Below are 21,931 nucleotides of genomic sequence, written 5' to 3' on the forward strand. Positions count from 1 at the left end.
CTTGCATATTAAACAGGAATCTGTACATTTTAAGGGCACACATAATGAAAGACCAGTGTTAGATGGGTGCATTAGAGGCCATGGCTGTAGAGAGACTAGAGGGGATTGATAAGAGCATCGCTAGGCATTGAATAGCTGACCTGATCTGTCAGTAATTGGGGGATAAATGCAGCCTGGTGACCTTTGGGAGCTGTCAGCTTCTCTTATGCACCCTGGCTGCCCCTCAGCTAGCAGCTAACCCTCTACCTGCAGCTCCTCCCTCGACACACAAGGCCAAGGAACAATGCAAGGCACGCAAACACAGCAAACAAGAGCAGCGAAACCCCAGATCTCAATCTTTTTGTTTAGCCTTGGGTAAGAGGTTTGCTCACACACAGGAGAGAGGAGAAGGCTGGCCAGTTTTCTCTACACATCAACCAAGGCCCTTTGAGTGCAGTACTGTGTACTGACTGGAACAGCCCAGGTGTTTTGTTTGTGAGGAACATTGGATATTCTGCATTTGTTTTCTCTGCTACACATTGCACAGCACCATTCAAGGGGAATTTAAGTGTACCTTACACGCACACGGAGCATTCACTGTTGCCTCCTACAATGTCTTGAATTGATCAGGGAAACGGAATATGCTTTCTCAGCTCTGCTTTTAGTATGGCAGCCATGAAGACCTTGAGCCCAAATAACAATGAGGGGATATCCCCCTCCCATTCTGTCAGCCTCCATTTGAAGAGCTGGCGTTCTTTTATCTCAAGCAGGACATCTGTATGTGATTACGGCCAGTCCCAACATGCTACGATTCATCTTCTCCTTTCAGCCTGCTCTCTCTCACTCTCTCGTTCATATTTATCTCTTCCACAAAGACTGCTCTCCTGCCTGAATCTATGAATGATCAGCAGCAGAATAAAGGCACTTCAGCCACGTCTGGTTTGCACCGGGTGCTAAATGATTGTTTTGATCTTCCCCAGTGCGGCGCTGCTAGCTATAGCTCAGATTTGTATCACCCCCCCAACTCAACGACAGGCCTACAAGCTCAAACCCCCCCCTCCAACTCAACGACAGGCCTACAAGCTCAAACCACATCATGGGAAATTGGCTGGTACATCTTATCTTACAGTTCCGTAGGCGTCCGTGCCTGTGTTTTAAGGGAGGCCCAGTGAAAGGGAGTTGATTAAAGCTTTTCCCCCCTCTATGCCGTCGCATAGAATTCAAGCGAATCAGAAATCAATTGAATGTGATCGTGACAAATGGCTCCCAGTGCTGGGGCCATGATGGCGCCGTTAGGAAATCACAAATGAATCAATCAGGCCTTTATCAGATCAGCGGGCCCTGGGCCTTGTGTGATGCTGAATGCACTGCTGTGTCTGTGCATATGCATGTCTGTTGTGTAGAGATAGATGGGTGGGAGGCAGGGGTGCTGTGTTAACCTCCATGCTGCTGGAACAGATGGAAGGGGGACTGGGGTGCTGTGTTAACCTCCATGCTGCTAGAACAGATGGAAGGGGGACTGGGGTGCTGTGTTAACCTCCATGCTGCTGGAACAGATGGAAGGGGGACTGGGGTGCTGTGTTAACCTCAATGCTGCTGGAACAGATGGAAGGGGGACTGGGGTGCTGTGTTAACCTCCATGCTGCTAGAACAGATGGAAGGGGGACTGGGGTGCTGTGTTAACCTCCATGCTGCTAGAACAGATGGAAGGTGGACTGGGGTGCTGTGTTAACCTCCATGCTGCTGGAAGGGGGGGGGGGGGGTCCTAGGCTGTGGAGGCTGTACTGTGCGTGCTGTGTTGGCCCAGCTCCCTGCCTTGCTTTGCATACAGATCTCCAGCTCAGCCTCCATGGCTGATTAGAGGTAAATGGTTTAGAAGCGGGGAGGGACTTCCTTCTGATTGGCTGGGCGGGCCGGCGGAGTGGCAGATGGTGCAGGCCCAGTGAGGGAGTGGAGCGGTGAACGAGGGAGGGAGGGAGGGAGGAGAGGAGGGAGCAAATTAATGAAGGGGTTCTCTCTCCTATCCTCAGCTCTTCCCACTCACCGGCTATGGAAGGCCTACACATATAACCCCAACCTCACCACTGCATACAGCAAGCCATTGCTGCAGTAGACAGATGGTTGGTGGACTCAGCCTTAGCAGAGTAAATTGGTCCAGGCTGGAGGAGCTGCATTAGAAGCATCAACCCCAGATGAATTATTATGACTATTAGACACTGCAGCAGACGGATCAATGAGCTGGACTCAAATGTCTCAATGTCTTACTGCCTCTCACCTCCTAACTCCTACTTATACCTACCTATACACTGTAGGCATAAACCCAGTCACTTGGTGCTATGGATGGATGGAGGACGGACAGACAGGATGGTGTAGAGTAAGAGTAAGCCTACTGAAACAAACCCCCTCCCTCCCCTGGCTCAGTCATATTGTTCATGTAGCATCCATGCATGCTGCATCCATCCAGGCTCCTCCCCCACCGCACAGCTCTTCCCCAGAGACAGACGGCCATGTGCTTCTGCTCAGGATCAAATCAGCTTTGTGGGGCTGGCAGGGCTCCCAGAACCAAACATTAATTTCACCTTTGTTAGAAATTCATCTGTTTAGGGGCTTTACCCTGGCCCCTTGATTACAACAGTATGGGGAATAACTGGGGGAAAATGCTATATCTAATGGTTGTGACTATGGTTTTGCATATCTCTGTAAGAGTGAACAAAGCCAGCGCTGTGAGAAGGATAGGGACCTCTTAATGTGTGACATCACAGCCCCAGAGTGTTAAGTAGTGGTCTGGAGAAGAGACAAGGGAGCTTCAGCTGCTGCTTTTAGATCTGACCCCTATAGCTGATAGCTGGCCTCCTTCAGAGCTGGCTTCCTTCAGAGCTGGCCTCCTTCAGAGCTGGCCTCCCGATGGGAAGTGATTTATGCTGCAGTGTCAAGAGCCTCCTACTGTGGTTAGTGCTGCTGTGACTAGAACTGGCGACACACTGATTCATCTTCACTCCGCTACCCCTGACCCGCTCTCTGGCGTCCGCTACCCCTGACCCGCTCTCTGGCGTCCGCTACCCCTGACCCGCTCTCTGGCGTCCGCTACCCCTGACCCGGTCTCTGGCGTCCGCTACCCCTGACCCGGTCTCTGGCGTCCGCTACCCCTGACCTGGTCTCTGGCGTCCGCTACCCCTGACCCGGTCTCTGGCGTCCGCTACCCCTGACCCGGTCTCTGACGCACAGCGTTTTGTATCGCCGCAAGCTTGTGTACGATAAATAAGCCAGCCGTGTTTGCCACATGGTCCCCCCCCCCCCCCCCCCCCCCAATCAGCTGTCCTCTCCTCCTCTATGCCTGGCTGGCCATGGCAACCTTCTTGGACTCTTCCTGGAGACAATTGAGAGTTGCCACAGAGTGTGTGGAGTGCTGGCCTGACCCATATTAGCTGTGGCAGAGTGTTGTGTTGATTATCCCTCCCTCCCTCCCTCCCTCCCTCCCTCCCTCCCTCCCTCCCTCCCTCCCTCCCTCCCTCTCTCTCTCTCTCTCCTCTCTCTCTCTCTCCCTCCCTCCCTCCCTCCCTCCCTCCCTCCCTCCCTCCCTCCCTCCCTCCCTCCCTCCCTCCCTCCCTCCCTCCCTCCAACCATCTCACCACCCCTCCCACCATCCCTCCTTCCATCCCTCCCACCGTCCCTCCCACATCCCTCCCACCGTCCCTCCCACATCCCTCCCACCATCCCTCCCCGCAACAGCAGCAGCATCTTGCATTGTGACTGAACTGACACCTCCATACCACCTGCTGACGACACCCAGACCCTCCTCCTCCTCAGGACACCCAGACACCCCTCCCTCATCTAGAAGAGCATCACTGTTTGCAGGTTCTAGACCAGGCCCAGAAAGGACACACACACCATGCGGAAGGAAGGAGGGTTCAACGAAGAGGGGGATTGTATTGCCTTGAGCTTCTAGATAAAGACCGAAAAGAAAAGAGCAGCAGAAAGGGACTACAGGATCACATTCAGCGACACGGCCGGCCAACAAAAGACGGAGCGGGGGTTGGGGTGACTGGGGGGAAACGGGAGCCCCTGGCTGAAAGACGAGGAGGGCCCTTCATGTCCATCAGTGGCAGATGCCTGGCTCTCTACTGTAGGGAACACTGTGAAAAGAGATGAGGAGCCACCTTACCCAGCCTGCCCCTCTTTAACCAGCAGCAGGCTGTGGCATTGCAGCAACTGTCAGATTCAGACCCACACCACGCTGCAGCACGGAGATAGGGCATCATAGTCACCCTTACACCGAGCACAGGTCCCATACTGCAGTCTGCAGCCACTCTACATACTGTGACTGACCACAGAGGTGAGCAAGGCTCCTCGGTCTGACTACATATGCATAGGTAGCACATTGTTGTGGCAATGTTCCCCCAGATTTTTGGGGGCCCTGAGCAAATTTTTAGGTCTTGTGAGCGGACACTTGAACATTGTGAGAATTTTGTGCAACTTACAGTTTTAGATGGTTGCCAATAGGCTATTGTGGCCATTTGAGCATAAAGTAGACCTACCAACAAAACCAATGGAGCAAATCACATAACATTTTCACATGGAAATAGCTTTTGATTTCTATGATATAGCCTACAGTAACCTATATGTGGTGTTCAGTACAGGCTTACATTGCATGAGACTTTTAAAAACGTTTTTACATTATGAAGGGCTTGATATTAATTCACGATTTGTTTTACTTGGTCTGTAACATCATGGGCTAAATAGGTGACTGTAAATTGCATTGTATTGTGTTGTACGATGCAAGAAACCACTTTATGAAATACAATTATTATTATTACCATACAGAAAAGACGCAGCAGTACTCTACATATGTGTTTCAATTTACAAGATCACTTTTTAAAAAATTCTGTAAACAACCTTTCAGTGCAGCGGTTCTTCCCTCTCTGTAGACCGGGGGTCTAGATCCCTTTGAGATAACCTCAGAGGTGTATGGCAGAAGGCTGGTACTGAGTGTACATGCACTCTGTCATCGGATTAGTGGAACGGTAAGGATGGAGGTATTATGAGCGGCATCATGTACAGTGCACGTCTTCTCTTTCCATTGTGGAGTTAGTGTTCGAGTAAGGATGGTATCGTCATCTACAGTCGTGTGCCTGTGTTACCACCTCTCTCTGATTTAGAACACAGTAGTCACCTCTATCTCCTCTGTGTCGTCCACTTTATTGGCTCACTGTTACATCACACAGAGCAAGCTGCCATCGAGGAACATGGTGGTGAGCAGCAACAGAGTTGAGAAACCTTTTTGGATTGGATTGTTTGGATTGTTTCATAAATTGCTACATTTATTAGATGGGGTGAGTGGACTATCCTGGCTAAATACATAAAATGACACGAGCTGACTATTGAACAACAACAACCTGATAACATATTACATATATAGGATAAGGATTATTCCTGAAACTATAATTCTCCATTTGCGTCTATATATATATATATATATGCGTCTACTGACTGTTCTTCAACAATTTATTTATATATTTTTTTAATTATTAATCTGTGGAAATTGTTACCAAGTAGGCCTTGTGCGTAGAGTTTTCTAGATTCATTTTGCAGTCATTGTTTTTTGTTTGACACATTTTAAAGTGAAGAATCTGAGTCTCAGCATAACTCTGTTACCGTGTAATGACCCTTATCCCACATCTTACTAGTTTTCTAGTTCGTTCCCTTGTTTCTGTCAGATTGATATACAGTACCAGTTTTACAAGACTGCCTTGGAAATAGACCAAGACCGTACCTGTACAGTACAAGATCTGATGACTGAATGGAAGAAAAATGGGCGTAGTAAACACACAAGTCTGCCATTTTCTCCACAAGGTTTCCATGCATCTTTGTCTTTCACCAAATTCACTTTGAACTCTGTATTGTGCTGCAAGTCATTTGCAACACATAGGGCTAGCCCCTCTCTGTTTATTTTATCAAAAGGAAAACAGACATCACCATAAACTCTCCTTAATCAGATGGGCCTGTGGTTTTGTCTCAGCCTGAAAGGGTTTGGCAGTAAATTGGACGTTGACCACCCCCCCACCCCCCCCCCCCCCCCCCCAAGAAAAAGGGAACTGGGGAAGAGGGGAGCTTGTTTCTCAGAAGAGCTCATCTGGAAAAGGCTTTTGTGGGATTTGGCAAGAGAACGGCAGGCTTTACTCCCCTGTCTCACTAGTCTAACCCTAGAATTAATTGTGTATTTGTGATCTTGTGTGTGAGAGTGAACTTACTTGTGAGCTTGCGTGTGGGAGTGAGCTTGCGTGTGTGTGTGTTAGGCATTCCAGGTCTATTACAGTTCACCAGACAGGTTGGTGTTTATTAGGTTAGCCTTGGTTAGCTGAGCTTTCTACATTGAAGGTTTGTAGGTTGGGCTTTTTATATACCACTCTATGGGGTGTAGTGTACCTATGTCCAGTGTGTACTATGGGTAGCCAGGGGTCAGGTCCTACAACTCTTTATTCACATTCAATCTGCTATCATGGGTCACCTGGCAGCCAGGGAGCATAGAAATTAAATAAATAGAACGTGTTTAAGTTCAGGGAGCAGGCCTGGTTGCTATGGTTTGGTGGGGTACTGTGATATAGTCATTTAGTTCTGTTCTCCCAGCCCCCTCTCTGAGCCTCCCTCCAGCATTAATAATTTACCAGTCAAAGTGAGCTGCCAGACTTTCTATCAGACACACACACACCCCTTTACCATCCCTCTTGCTGCATGCACTCTCTCCTCTCCCCACCCTTTGCCCCTCAACAACCGACTGACAGACTTCCAAAACCTCAAATATGCCAGAACCTCGCAAGCAGGCAGGAGCATTTCCTGTGAAGAAACAGTTTCATCTGATCCAGACGTATTTAACTAGTATCCACTTTTCCCTTCACTATCTTATCTACTCCTTTTGTATTACACATCTTATCAGCTAACTAATCTACAGACGTGGTTTATATGAGCTGTGGCCTGCCCTCACTTTTATTATTTTAAGACCGTGTACTACGTGGCTCGAACTTCTAGCTTCCCTTGAACTGATTATGATACTGCTAGCTCAATCCCAGAGTGCTTTGGGGGTAGATTACCTTTTTTTCTTTTGCAAACTGGTGCTCTCTTTGTAAAGGTGAACTTAATCACATGTTAGTTTGCAGGATTCTTTGTGTGTACATTGCCAGAATGTTTTGACAGCCCCTTCATTACTTGTGTGACTTGTGACTTTTATAGTGCTGAGTCCCAACTATTCTTCAGCTGAATGTACTGCTAAAGGGGAAGATGTGAAATCACAGCAGTAATTTCAATGTTGATTAAGTCTGCTGACACCGGTCTTCTCTCCCTCTCTCTGTCTCTCCAGGTTTCCACCTCAGTGGCACAGTCACGGAGCCCGCCTCCCAGTCGGAGCCCGAGGTCACCCACAAGGTGGCCATCAGCTTCGACCGCTGCAAGATCACCTCGGTCACCTGCGGCTGCGGCAACCGAGACATCTTCTACTGCGCCCATGTGGTGGCCCTGTCCCTGTACCGCATCAGGAAGCCAGAGCAGGTCAAGCTGCGGCTGCCCATCTCAGAGACCCTGTTCCAGATGAACAGAGACCAGCTACAGAAGCTGGTCCAGTACCTCATCACAGCACACCACACAGAGGTGCTGCCCACTGCCCAGAAACTAGCCGACGAGATCCTTTCGTCCAATTCTGAGATCAACCAGGTCCATGGTAAGAAAGACACACAACACCAAGACTTCAGTTGCTGGACATAACGTAAAGTTTGCATTTGGTGAACAGTTGATTCATGTTTAGCACAGGCATTTAGACAGAACAACAAGCTTTTACATTCTATACCTGCCACCAGATGACCAGGTATTGTGCTTTACCCAGAGCCTCTGCCAGTCCCTTACATTCCTTAGTTTCTACCCCAATCTTCCTTTGGTGGGCTTGAAGAGCAAGGTGTGATGTTTAGGCAGAGTCCTGACCGAGGACTGATTGCGGTACCAAAGCAGCAGCCAGGACTCGGAGGCATTAAACAACTCGTTTGATGCCAGAGTCTCCCGGCCTGCTGGTGCTTTCCATTTCTGAAAGTAAAAAATAAAGTCAGACGTCAGCGTTCAAACGTTTCTAACTGCTCGGCACCAGAGCAGGCAGTTATCCCTCTAGTCTGGAAAACAGAGTTTGTGTCTTAAATGGCACCCTATTCCCTATATAGCGCACTACTTTTGACCAGGGCCCATACTCTGGGCAAAAGTAGTACACTATATAAGAAATAGGTGCAGTTTTGGATGAATACAGGGGAACTCTGCAGCTTGTTATCTGTCCACATCACTATCAAAATATTTATCCACCCCAGCCGCTTAACAAGGAAGTCCTTCGCCCAGTCTCCTGGTGTTTCCTGGTGTTTGCTGTGAGCCCCCTTGACAATGAAGAAGCAGGATTGGATTGAGGGTTTGATTGTGGAATGTGAACGTTCGGATAAAACAGTGACTTGGCAGGACTTCAGTTGGTTCTACTGGGTGTTGGTGCTACCTAAAGGACACCTACCTGGGTTTACATACCTGGGTTTACATACCTGGGTTTACATACCTGGGGTCACACATTGTTTAAGTTTTTTTTTAGCTGTTTGCTTAATTAGAAAAATATTTAAGGAACAACCGTATTATAAGGTTATATTTGAGGTGTGTCTGACAGTGATTATTGATATAATGCATGTTTTGGGGCCTGCTAGCTTTAGTTGTGGTTTTTAATTCATCCTTGGTCTGACATTGTCTCTTTCTGTTTGTGTTCCCAGGGGCCCCGGACCCCACGGCAGGGGCCAGCATTGATGACGACAACTGCTGGCACCTGGATGAGGAGCAGGTCAGGGAGCAGGTCAAACTGTTCCTGTCCCAGGGAGGGTACTACGGCTCCGGGAAGCAGCTCAACTCCATGTTTGCCAAGGTACATACGTCTGCCCTGTCTGTCCTGTCTGTCCTGTCTGTCTGTCTCTCTGTCTGCCCTGTCTGCCCTGTCTGTCTCTCTCTCTGTCTCTCTGTCTCTCTGTCTGTCTGTCTCTCTGTCTCTCTGTCTGCCCTGTCAGTCTGTCTCTGCATACATGAATGTTCAGTATCAAAATCCATCCTGGATGACTTACTGTATATTAATTCATGTTTTCTGTAGGTGCGAGAAATGCTGCGGATGCGTGACTCTAACGGTGCCAGGATGTTGACCCTGATCACGGAACAGTTCATGGCCGACCCTCGCCTCTCTCTGTGGCGGCAGCAGGGGACTGGCATGACGGACAAGTGTCGGCAGCTATGGGACGAACTGGGTAAGTCCCTCTCACTTCCTTAAATATACAGTGTAGAGCACCAATTTGCACAGAACAAATAAAATTTGATTTATCACATGCGCCGAATACAACCTTACAGTAAAATGCTTACTTACAAGCCCTTAACCAACAATGCAGTTTTAAGAAAAATATGTGTAAAAATAAGAAATAAAAGTAACAAAAAAAGTAAACAAAATAATTAAAGAGCAGCAGTAAAATAACAATAGCGGAGACTATATACAGGGGGTACCGGTACAGAGTTAATGTGTGGGGGCACCGGTTAGTCGGGGTAATATGAGGTAACACTGTTGATTGTGAGTTGCTATTAGCGTGTATGTTGTGGATTATAATGCATTGCAGAAGGCTATGAATGCATACATAATGCATTATGAAGAGGGTATTGATAGGAAGTGTTTCTGACCAACTGTCTCATTGCTGCTTGGATGTTATTGATTTGTCGTTCACAGTTGGTCAGTCACTTAGGTAGCAGGTAGTAAAGGTACATCTGAAAAACCTTTCGGCTCAAAGAGCAATTCCAAACGGAATGTGGCCTCACCACTTCAGTCAGCACAGCTATGTAACTGTTACCTAACTGGAAAGCCACCATGATACGCGTGGTGTGAGGGATCTCTCTCGCCCCATGCATGCTGCCATAGCAGTGGATCAGTCAGTGCTGGAGCCAGTGGGTGTGATTGTGCAGCAGTCCAGCAGTGCATACATTAGGGTCAGGCACTCACCTCTATTGGGATTGCATGAAACGGGCCCGGGATCAATGGGGTTTTCAACCTCCCCGGTATTGATCGGAGCATTTAAAAGGGGTCGATGACTGCAGATCCTGAGGAGGTTCATTGGAGAGCAACAGCAGAGCAGAGAGAGGTTTGCTGTGCCTCTCTCCCTCTTCAGGGACACACAACAGAACAGCAGAACCCTGGCTCAGGGGTAATGTTTAGTTACCGGGGAGCGACAGGACAGGGCTCTCTGATTGGCTAGGACTGCCACAGGATGATCACCAAAGCGGCCAATCAAATGTGCTATTGTTGGGGGGGGGGGGGGGTGCTTTAAAGCAACCGTGCTGCACTCTCGTAGGCTGTTAGTACCAGAAGCTGTCCGTGTGGTCAGCAGTGAGCTAACAAAGTGCTCTGAATCGAGGGTTTAAAAGGTAGTGAGAAGGAGGGGGTGAATACTGGTAATTTGTTACCTTTATGATAGGAAGGGATGTGAGGGGTAAACTAGTTCAGTTCCCTTCCCTGAGTCTTTACTACTAAGGATCTGTCTAACGTCCCAGTGCCTTTGTTTTAAAGATGTGACTTTAATACAGTCCAACCCGGACCACAACATACACTGTTAACTTTTATGACCCGTTCACAATATTACCATAGAAGGACATGATCTTTCTATGGACCCTCTCCTCCACACCTAAATAGTCAAACGTTATTGGTTATTCCGCCCATTGACCTTTACCCCTGGACCTTTATCCTTCCCCAGGTGCCCTGTGGGTGTGCATCGTGCTGAACCCGCACTGTAAGAGCGAGGAGAAGAGCGGCTGGCTGAAGCAGCTGAAGAAGTGGGGCGACATGGACATCTGTCCCCTGGAGGACGGCAACTACGGCAGTGAGTTGCCCAACATTACCAACGCTCTACCACAGAGCAACTTCGCCCAGGGTCAGTCGCAGTCTGGAGTCACATACATATAGAATACACATGTATACTGTTATATATATATATATATATATACACACACTGGGCCTGTAAACTGTCACTAGAATGCATTTTATTTCCCAAACCATGATTCTGATACAGTGGTGAAAGTTGACTGTAGTTATCGTAGTAATCCTGAGTATATTGTACTCAAAGTACTCATGGATAGATCTCCATTGCTGAGTGTTACTATACAGTATGTCCAACGGACTGAGGTCTAACTTTCCCCTTCCGCCCCTCCCTGTGTGTCCCCCTCCAGACTCCCTGGCCCGGCCCAGACGGACAGTGTTCACGCGGGCCATGGAGGCCTGTGATCTCCACTGGCAGGACAGCCACCTGCAGAGGATCATCAGCTGTGACTACTACATGTCCCCAGCCTACCAGAGAGAGGGCGAGAGTCTGCTCTTCAACCCCCAGGGCCTGCCTCTATGGCTAGGTGAGAATGAAATGGCCTGCTCAGTACACACTCTCAGCACTAGATATTATATTAATTCAAGATGGTATCGGGAGGCCATCTCAGTATATTTATTAACACCACGTACACAGACGCATATACGGACGCACGCACACACGCTGGCCCAGCTCCTGGCAGGAGTTAAAGCCATGATGCTGGTGTGTTTTCCTATCTGTAACACCACCACATTATTTGTGTCATAAGCCTCCTTTAATTCCACTTACACTGAACCCTGGAGCTGGAGTAAACATCTTCTGGGGGAAGATTTGTCCTCATTCTGTACAACTTAAGCCCGGATAGAGGGAGTGGGTGTCTTCTGCTGAGGCTGCCGGCATGGGTGTGGTGTTGCTGAGCTACTGTCATGTGACTTGTGTCGTAGATCACGTCCCCACAGCGTGTGCGCGGGTCGATGCCCTGCGTTCCCATGGTTACCCCCGCGAGGCGCTGCGGTTGGGCGTGGCCATCATCAACACCCTCCGGCTGCAGCAGCACCGCCAGCTGGACATCTACAAGCACCAGAAGAAAGGTAGCGCCCCCTGTCTGCCTGGAGGCAGTTCACTGTTCTCATTAGTAGGGCCCAGTGTTTTTCCTGGTTATGTGACCTGATGAGGGAAAAACTCGGAGCCCTACGTAACAGAACGAATACGTTAGATTTTTTTATACAGTGTTTGATCTTGTTGTAACCCTGCTGTGTTCCTGTGTGTGTCAGAGCTGCTTCAGAGGGGGACAACCAGCACAACTAACCTGGAGGGCTGGGTGGGACACCCCCTGGATCCCATCGGCTGTCTCTTCACCACCCTCACTGAGACCTGCCGGGTGGAGGACGACAACGCTATGGACACTGGAGGTACGCATCTGGCCAAGCCCTGTCTAGGCAACATTTACAGTCCTCGTCAATCAAACTGGTAAAAATGAGGTCAGTCCAACAACCACCGCTGATCAAGGCCGTCCCCTGGAAAAGTCACCCATATAGAACAGTCCCATACAATTTGGTAGAGGCCACAGCAACTAGCACCGATTTCACTCTTAACATGAATAAAATCAATCACCATTTGCATTCCATATGTCCAATAGCCCAGCCAAATAGAGATCATGAATTTGGTACCGCCTATACTTACAAACCTACAGGGAGGCATTGTGTGCCGAAACAATACTGGCGAGTGGTACGGTGAGGGGGCTAGAGAGAGAGACAGAGAGGGAGGGTGTGTTAGAGAGACACAGAGAGAGAGGGAGAGTGTGTGTGGATTATAATTTATAGGGTCATCCTCACAATCCTTTGTTTGACTCTGGTGAGCAGCTGGAAACATCTGGTAGGGGGCAGGGTTTAACTTGAATTCTGACCAATCAGGGGTCTTTACACATCAGAACCAACAACAGCAGCTGCAGCTGGTCAGAAGAGCCAGAGCCATAACAGTGGAAAGAGGGAAACATGGAGGCTCTCATGGTTACAGTATGAGAACTAACCCGGGCAGCAAAGGGATTCCACATGGTTAAATCCACCTTGGAGCTGATCTCACACATGCCAAAAAGCCTAGAAGCCCAAGGCTTACATCCAATGGACGTTCCATTGGAGAAGAGATGTTGTTTGATCCAGCGGATTGGAGAATCCTGAAATCCCCCCCCCCCCCCCCCCCCCCGTAATAAACAGGATTGTTGTAGAGAGGGAGGAATAATTTGCCAGGGGGATTTAAGTGTGAGCCTCCCGTGGGTTGGGTCTGAGTCCTTGTCAGCAGATGTTAGTGTTTTTCCGGGACCTCAGGGACACTTCTCTCTCTCTCTGGTGCTGCCTGGCATCCACAGCTGCCTGTGTGGGAGACTGGGAGCTAGAGAGAGAGGCTCCTGTCTGTGTCAGCTGCTCTCCATATCCAGCACCTTTCAGCCCCACCCCCAATAAAAATAAACTAGGCAGACATTTTGGATTATTGTTAGCATCTAGCAATATCTCATAATCCTGCTCGACCGCCATTGCAAACCGTTTGAATAAAGTAGGATCTCACTTCCATGACCATCCCTGTAAACTAAAAACCTCTCTTCGTCAGACTCTGGAGAGCACAAGCCCCCGGTATACCACCACGTGCCTGTGTGGGGTTGCCCAGATGGTGGGGAGTCCTACCTGGCGCTGGCCCTGGAGGTGGCCCTGATGGGCATGGGGCAGCAGAGGGTGATGCCTGAAGGCCTCTATGCCCAGGACAAGGTGTGTCGGAACGAGGAGCAGATCGTGGCCAAGCTGCAGGAGATGGAGCTGGATGATCTGCTGGTCCAGACGCTGAGGAAACAGGCTATCCTCCTACTGGAAGGTATGAAGACTAGTTTCATTTTATTATTGTCCTCTGCTCTCATTTCATTTCATCTCATTTCATCCCCTATCCCCTTTCTGTTCCCTTCAATCTCCCCCTCTCTTTGTCTCACTTATCCTCCCTCACTCTCCTGTTCTCTTCTTTCACCCTCCGTCTCCCTCTCTCTATCTGCCCTGCTTGCTGCCTCCCCTTCTCCCTTCCTCTTTTTCTCTCACCCTATCTCTTTAGCTCTCCCATCCCATCCCTCTCTCCCACCTCTCTCCCTTCCACAGATCCTGCCTCGCAACACTCAGCTGAAAATGGATCTCAACCCTGGCCTTTACCACGTCTATCCCCTTCCTTCCCTTTCCCCATGCTAGCTATGCTATAGCCCACCCCCATCTTGGGCTTTGGGGAACGTTAGCTGTGTAACCCTAGAGCAGACATCTGTCTCGCTGCTAGGGACAAGAGATTTGGTTAATGCCCAATGGGCATTGAGTGTGTGGTTTCCTGTTTGCTCTCGCCCCCATCAGGTTGGGAGAGGTATATATTGCTGTTACTTTGAGGCATGGTGTGTTAAAACCGGTAGACTTTGACTATTCACCAAGAAACGGAGCCAAATCAGAAAGGGAAGCTTCCCTGTTCCGGTGTGTGTATGTAGCTGGACAATTCTGATGTATCGTGTCTGTCCGTCCGTCTCTGTTCAGGAGGTCCCTTCAGTGGCCTTGGTGATGTCATCCACAGGGAGAGTGTTCCCATGCACACCTTTGCCAAGTACCTGTTCTCAGCCTTGCTGCCCCATGACGCAGACCTGGCCTACAAACTAGCATTGAAGGCCATGAGGTGAGATCCCATAAAACCTTCTAGCATGTATTCCAAAAACAGAACATATGAATCCTGAAGGTTGGTAAGTTGTAAAATAATATGGAATTGAATATAATTTTACAACATTCAGGATTTTATCACATTTTATGATCAAAATAGTGTGATCCTCCTATCTTGCTGCAACAGTGTGCGTCTGAGAAAAGGCTCTATTTGTACCTTGTTTTGAAGGATGAATCCCTATGACTGCATAATCCCCATTTGCCTTGCAGAGTCATTATCCCACTGAGGCTCCTCAGGGTCCCGGCTAATACACAATCAATAACACGGCTCGGAGCTGCACACACACGGTGCATATGTAGACTTCGTGAGCAGAGAACTAATGCAGCTATATAGCCTTGAGATTGGATGAGCCAGCGTTAATCTGAGGATGATACCTATAATCATGCTGTAGACCAGGGATGGGCAACTGTGACGGGGGTGGGGGCCACAACAAAACTGAAGTCATCGTGGGGGGGGGGGTGCAGTGCCTCGCGGGTCTGCGTACCCACATCCATACACACCCATGCAGTCAGAGCCAGCTCTAGCCTTTTGGGGGGCATAAATTGAAATGTTGATAGCTGGCTAGACTCATTTATTCAATAATAACAAAAAAATGCAATCTGGCATGGGCTAATTAATGACTGTCAGTGACTGAGATAGCAAGAGAAAAACTGCTGATGCACAATCAAATTGTGTATTCTACTCTTCTAACTCAGCGGTAAGTTGAGACCCTGACTGAGCTCCTAAAAAAACTCAGTCGGGGTTGGTCCGTGGGCCTACGAAAGGGGTGCGGGCCACCAGTTGCCCATTTTGAATAGAAAACATTTTCTTAGTAGTCATAACTCATCTAATCACTGTCTCTCTTCTCTCATTGTCTGTCTGTACCCTCTAGGCTCCCTGTGTTAGAGTCGATGGCGCCCTCGGGAGACTTGGGTCACCCCCACCATGGCATCAGCATCGTGCCCAGCCGATATCCCCGCTGGTTCACCCTGGGCCACCTGGAGTCTCAGCAGTGTGAACTGGCCTCTACCATGCTCACCGCAGCCAAAGGTCAGCTCTACTTACATACACACAGACACACCCCATCAGCCAAAACGCACAACCATACCACTATCAGAGAAACGCCCCTATGCCCTTCTGCACCACTACAGAACTTTGGACCTAATGTTGTGTTGTTTGTACCTCCAGGAGATATGTTGAGATTGCGGACAGTGCTGGAGGCCATCCAGAAGAACATCCACTCCTCCTCCCTCATCTTCAAACTGGCCCAGGATGCCTTCAAGATCGCCACTCCGGCTGACAACCCCCCAGACATCACCCTGCTCAATGTAGCTCTGGAGCTGGGCTTGCAGGTACTGAGGGATAGCTAGTGGGGGGGGGTGTGCATGTGCGCAGGGATGTCTTGGATGAAATGTGCTGGTGGGTAAGTGTTGAATTGCTGTACGGTCTGCCTTTTCTAACATGCCTCAATGTGTGTCTCTCTCTCTCTGCAGGTGATGAGGATGACCCTCTCCACTCTGAACTGGAGACGCAGGGAGATGGTGCGCTGGCTGGTCACCTGTGCTACAGAGGTGGGTCTGCGAGCGCTGGTGAGCATCCTCCAGAGCTGGTACACCCTGTTCACCCCCACCGAGGCCACCAGCATCGTAGCAGCCACCGTCATGTCCCACAACACCATCCTGCGCCTCAGCCTGGACTACCCCCAGAGAGAGGAGCTGGCAAGCTGCGCCCGGACCCTGGCCCTGCAGTGTTCCATGAAGGACCCCCAGAACTGTGCCCTCTCGGCCCTCACGCTCTGCGAGAAGGACCACATCGCCTTCGAGACGGCCTACCAGATCGTCATCGACGCCGCCTCCACAGGCATGACGTACTCTCAGCTGTTCACCATCGCCCGCTACATGGAGCACCGCGGCTACCCACTCCGAGCCTTCAAGCTGGCCTCGCTGGCCATGACCCACCTCAACCTGGCCTACAACCAGGACACCCACCCGGCCATCAACGACGTGCTCTGGGCCTGCGCCCTGTCCCACTCGCTGGGCAAGAACGAGCTGGCCGCCATCATCCCCCTGGTGGTGAAGAGCGTGCACTGCGCCACCGTGCTCTCGGACATCCTGCGTCGCTGCACCATGACGGCCCCGGGCCTGGCCGGTATCCCCGGGCGACGGAACTCTGGGAAGCTCATGTCCACGGACAAGGCTCCGCTCCGGCAGCTGCTGGACGCCACTATCAGCGCCTACATCAACACAACCCACTCCCGGCTCACTCACATCAGCCCCAGACACTACGGAGAGTTCATAGAGTTCCTCAGTAAGGCCAGAGAGACCTTCCTACTGGCCCAGGACGGACACATCCAGTTTGCCCAGTTTATAGACAACCTCAAACAGATCTACAAGGGCAAGAAGAAACTCATGATGTTGGTACGGGAACGCTTCGGCTGAACCCCAACAGGACGGGCAATATAGGATCTACTTTTAGTACTACTTACTCATTTATTTAAGTTTTCATACATTTTCTCTTTTTTTGTCATTCTTGTGGCAAATTCTGTATGTCTGTTTTTGTTTTTGTCTTTGTATTTTCTCGTGAGCAGCAACCACTGTTTGTTTTAGTATGAAAAAAATTGTGATGATGATGATAAAATCGTTGAGGTGGCACATAATGAAAAACCAAATGATGTATGGGGTGTTTTGAGCCAGGGAATGTCTGCTGTCTGCTGTGGGGAGTTACTAGTGGGGTTTGAAGGAGAGAGAACTTGTCATTCCAAAAACCAGAGATGCAGACTTGAGTCACGTGACTTGGGACTCGTGTACTACTCTAGTCACACATTTTGCGACTTGAGACTTGACTTGACTTCAACCGTATGACTCGAGAGACTAGATTTGTCATCTCACCCACTATGTTAGGCTCTCTGTCCTTTATATCGGAGTGCTGCAGGTTCTGTGTCTTGACCAATCAGATTCACAGAAATCACAGTTTGCGCAGGCCGGGCACAAAGCACTTCCTCTAGCAAAGCTCGCGCCGCTCCGCTGTCCTCCGATATTTATTTAGCAAACGTGACAACACATCACTCCTCACATACACAAGCAAGAACTCTTCACAGAAATGTTGCTGCAGCCTACACCTAAACTGTATGGGAAGAAAATGAGCCTGATCAACCAGGCTACTGATAACAAGCGCAGCTGCATAGGCTTCAGCCAATGCGCCCTGTGCCCCTTTGCCCTCTGGCCAGGGTAAACGAAGTGGTTAAGTTATGTAGCCTATGTATAGCCTGCTTATTTATGTTAAAAGAACATGTGAATGTGATCAAATTTGGTTTAGGCTATATTCAAACTTGGGCTGGCTGGCTAGGCTACCTTGACCTTTTCAATCCAAAATGATTAACTGAAAATGAATCAAACAACACAATACTGATTACATAAATATACTGCTTGAGTTACTTTTTAATTTACAGTTGCTTAGGCCTATACGATGCAAACCTGCATAAAGCAAGCTCAGCCCTGTGAGTTCTAGTGTCCGATGGCAGTGGTTGTGTCTGTGTAAAGGAACGTTGTAAAATCTAAATAATATTAACAAGTACAAGGTTGCTGCAGTGTGACAGGGTTTTCATCCTCCCAGGGCCAGGAGTTTTTCCAGAAATGTTAAAACCATGTGGCCTGTTTAGAACATATCTGTATACCTAGGTGGCAGGTAGCCTAGTGGTTAAGCGCGTTGGGCCATAAACTGAAAGGTCATTATTTTGAATCCCTGAGCTGACTAGGTGAAAAATCTGTTGCTGTGCCCTTCAACAAGGCACTTAACCCTAATTGCTCTGTATAAGATGGTCGGCTAAATGACAGAAATGGTCCCACTTCCATATGCATACCTTTTTACAACTACTAATGAATCACTTTCAGCCTTTGTCAGGGTCCTGATTTATACCTGGTTAGATGACCAGATTAGGAAAAGCTCCAAGCCCCAAGGAAAATAATCTGCCCCACCACTCTGGGACCTGTGGTGCGCCAGAGTGGTGCGCCTCTGCATCAGGGCCTCAAAAATCATTGCATGTGGGTCCAAAATCACTGATGCAGTTGCAATGAAATTGGGATAAACCACTTAATAATTGAATTAAAAGACTCAAAACCCAAAATTAGGGACCTGAGCTGTGGAACTTGCCCATTATTATTTGTGACTTGACTCTAAGGTTAAGACTTGAGACTTGCTTAGGACTTGTGACTTGGTCCCATCTCTGCCAGAAACACTGAAGCACATAGTGTTAACTTACTGTCATACCTCGATCGTATTCCAAGGACCAGCTTTAAACTTTCCCTGTTAAAAGGCCTCGTTTCAAGGCACTATGTTTGGAGGAGGTAGAATGTGTATCCCCATGGCCCAGTGCCCGAAGTCTAAATCTACCAGATTCATCAGGCACATACAGAGTCCTCAGACTTGACCAAGCCTCTCACCCTCTCCCACATGTATTCTCCTCCTTCCTTGGGTGTAGCCTGATCGATTTGTCTGGTATCTTGTATTATTTCTAGCGAAGGTACCTTTCAAAAAGAGCGAAGCGTACAGAGAGAGCGAGAGAGAGAGCCGTGTTGCTTCAGATTGGTATTAGATCATGGCGAGATTGATTGACTGGCCTTGTCGCCTGAGAACGATACTGCCACTGTGGATCTTAGACTGTGAGGTGGAGTGCCTGGTGTTGTCGGGATTTGGGGTTGTAACATACATGTTGAAATACCATTTGCTGAAAAACATCTTGTATCTTTCATAGCAAAGCGTGTATGAACGCGTACTTTTAAACACCACGCGTTGGTGTAGACAGTTGGTGTTTAGTATTCCACATACAACCTTAACTATACGTATCAACCTCTCAGACCCTGTGGGAAAGTGTTTTTGATATGGCAGTGACTGCTTGAAGTTTAGCAGTAGTACTATTGTTATACAAGCAATTGACAAATTTCATGCACTCAACACCATTCTGTCTGCTTGAGCAATTATTTATCGATCATTAAAATAATCTGTGTGTGAATGAATACTATTAATACAGACATAGACAGCATATAATTATATTTAATATACAAAAATAGGAATATTAGACAGAAGACACATTTTGAGACTATGAAAACCGTTCCATGTCAGCTTCCACATTCCATTGTTGCCGCCTCTACCAAGCTCGGCAGGTGGTCTGGGGCCGCAGATCTGTCTGTCTGAGGCCGGGGTTGGAAGTAATATGGTCAAGAAAGGATGACGAAAAACAAAATAAAAGAGACGAGATGCTAAACTCAGTTCTCAGGGAATCACTTCAAGAAACAAAAACAAACAAGTAGTAGCATAAGCATTTAAGATATTGTAAATATAAAAGTGTCAATTCAGAAAATTGTAAAGTTATAATTATTTATGATAACTGTATGTTTTAGTTTTTTGGGATACTTGAATTTGTTGTGGGCTGGGAATGTGATGACAGTCAAGACTTCAAGACATTTCTCAGGTGCTCCTGTGTACATTTTTCCGGATTTTTGTTTCAATGTTTTATTTGTATGTTTGGTTTAGTTTTTGCAACGTGTTTTCTAAGAGGAAGCACGTCATTTCTAAATTTGGGGGAAAAAGAAGGCATACAATTGTGTACAGAACGCAACCTGACTATGCAGAAACCACTTGATGGTTTGGTCCCCTTCTCCGGAGTCACCCAGACGAATGTCTGAGGGGGGCTAGCCACTATCCTAGAGGGGACAGACAAGGCACGACACGGCATGTTTGTATTTGTACCGAGCCTGCACATGCTGCAATTTGGGACAGACTTTGCCTTTGACCGATCAATGTACGATGACTTTCTTTGGACTTAAGCCTTTAGTGTCTTCTCAAAGTACCTGTGTCAGGGCCTGACATGGCAATGAGAGTTTAGGGAGAACAACAGTCCAAAAGAAATGAAAATAAAAACCCTGCATGCCCTACACCAAGGAAGGAACTGGCAGATAATATGAATGGGTGTCTGTGTGCCCCCCCCCAAAACATCCTATCTTATATTTCTTCATGATTTTAAGCCTATTCAGTTCAATTTACCTGAACGGCCCCGGCCATGCTCTGAACCATTCTCTACAACCCTTATTGAGCAGTTGAGTTATTCTGCTCCATCCTTGCTTCCATTGCTGGTCTTAATTCCTTTTAAAAATATTTTTTTCTCTCGCTTTTGCAGCATCCTCTGTTTTTTTCATTCACTAGCTACCGCACTACTTGAACCTGAGAGGACAGGAGAGGACAAAACAAGCATTTTTTTTCAAATGTGATGGAGATGCTTGCATTTTTACAGACTATTGCAGGTTAATGTAAAGCTGCCTGTTTATATACACACTTCAAACAACAAGCATTTTCCTATCGCTGAAGTAGTTGGTCCTACGGCATCGCTGAAGTAGTTGGTCCTACGGCATCGCTGAAGTAGTTGGTCCTACGGCATCGCTGAAGTAGTTGGTCCTACGGCATCGCTGAAGTAGTTGGTCCTACGGCATCGCTGAAGTAGTTGGTCCTACGGCATCGCTGAAGTAGTTGGTCCTACGGCATCGCTGAAGTAGTTGGTCCTACGGCATCGCTGAAGTAGTTGGTCCTACGGCATCGCTGAAGTAGTTGGTCCTACGGCATCGCTGAAGTAGTTGGTCCTACGGCATCGCTGAAGTAGTTGGTCCTACGGCATCGGTGAAGTAGTTGGTCCTACGGCATCGCTGAAGTAGTTGGTCCTACGGCATCGCTGAAGTAGTTGGTCCTACGGCATCGCTGAAGTAGTTGGTCCTACGGCATCGCTGAAGTAGTTGGTCCTACGGCATCGCTGAAGTAGTTGGTCCTACGGCATCGCTGAAGTAGTTGGTCCTACGGCATCGCTGAAGTAGTTGGTCCTACGGCATCGCTGAAGTAGTTGGTCCTACGGCATCGCTGAAGTAGTTGGTCCTACGGCATCGCTGAAGTAGTTGGTTCTACGGCATCGCTGAAGTAGTTGGTCCTACGGCATCGCTGAAGTAGTTGGTCCTACGGCATCGCTGAAGTAGTTGGTCCTACGGCATCGCTGAAGTAGTTGGTCCTACGGCATCGCTGAAGGAGTTGGTCCTACGGCATCGCTGAAGGAGTTGGTCCTACGGCATCGCTGAAGTAGTTGGTCCTACGGCATCGCTGAAGTAGTTGGTCCTACGGCATTGCAAAAAAAAAAGAAGAAAAAAATGGAGAAAAAACTCCTCTGGCTTAATTTCTTTCTTTCCCATACTCGTTGTCTATATGTGTTAACTGTACCAGTGTTTTCACCTGTCCCTAGAATTTAGAAGGAAATAATAATCGCTGGTAGAGCTTGTTCGCTAGTTCATCTACTGTTTGATTTTGATTTAAGGGAAAGTGTTTGTTGCCTCTTT

General features: G+C 48.4%; 1 protein-coding gene across 2 annotated transcripts in view; it reads left to right on the top strand.

The window, feature by feature from the left end:
- The window catches only part of LOC139376084 (zinc finger SWIM domain-containing protein 5-like), a 46,021-nt gene extending 24,946 nt beyond the window's left edge, over positions 1-21,075 (top strand). Inside the window, exons 2-13 of one of the 2 annotated variants that reach the window (XM_071118253.1) lie at positions 7,331-7,687; positions 8,754-8,902; positions 9,122-9,272; positions 10,758-10,934; positions 11,230-11,406; positions 11,804-11,950; positions 12,134-12,271; positions 13,464-13,721; positions 14,408-14,543; positions 15,457-15,614; positions 15,753-15,916; positions 16,058-21,075. In XM_071118253.1, the coding sequence (XP_070974354.1) occupies positions 7,331-7,687; positions 8,754-8,902; positions 9,122-9,272; positions 10,758-10,934; positions 11,230-11,406; positions 11,804-11,950; positions 12,134-12,271; positions 13,464-13,721; positions 14,408-14,543; positions 15,457-15,614; positions 15,753-15,916; positions 16,058-17,002 (2,957 nt within the window). In that variant the 3' untranslated portion in view covers positions 17,003-21,075. The remainder of the gene's footprint in view (positions 1-7,330; positions 7,688-8,753; positions 8,903-9,121; positions 9,273-10,757; positions 10,935-11,229; positions 11,407-11,803; positions 11,951-12,133; positions 12,272-13,463; positions 13,722-14,407; positions 14,544-15,456; positions 15,615-15,752; positions 15,917-16,057) is intronic. The other variant, XM_071118255.1, reaches the window with a different exon arrangement.
- The last annotated feature ends 856 nt before the right edge of the window (positions 21,076-21,931 follow it).

The sequence above is a fragment of the Oncorhynchus clarkii genome, chromosome 20 (assembly GCF_045791955.1).
Source record: "Oncorhynchus clarkii lewisi isolate Uvic-CL-2024 chromosome 20, UVic_Ocla_1.0, whole genome shotgun sequence".
Taxonomy (NCBI): domain Eukaryota; kingdom Metazoa; phylum Chordata; class Actinopteri; order Salmoniformes; family Salmonidae; genus Oncorhynchus; species Oncorhynchus clarkii.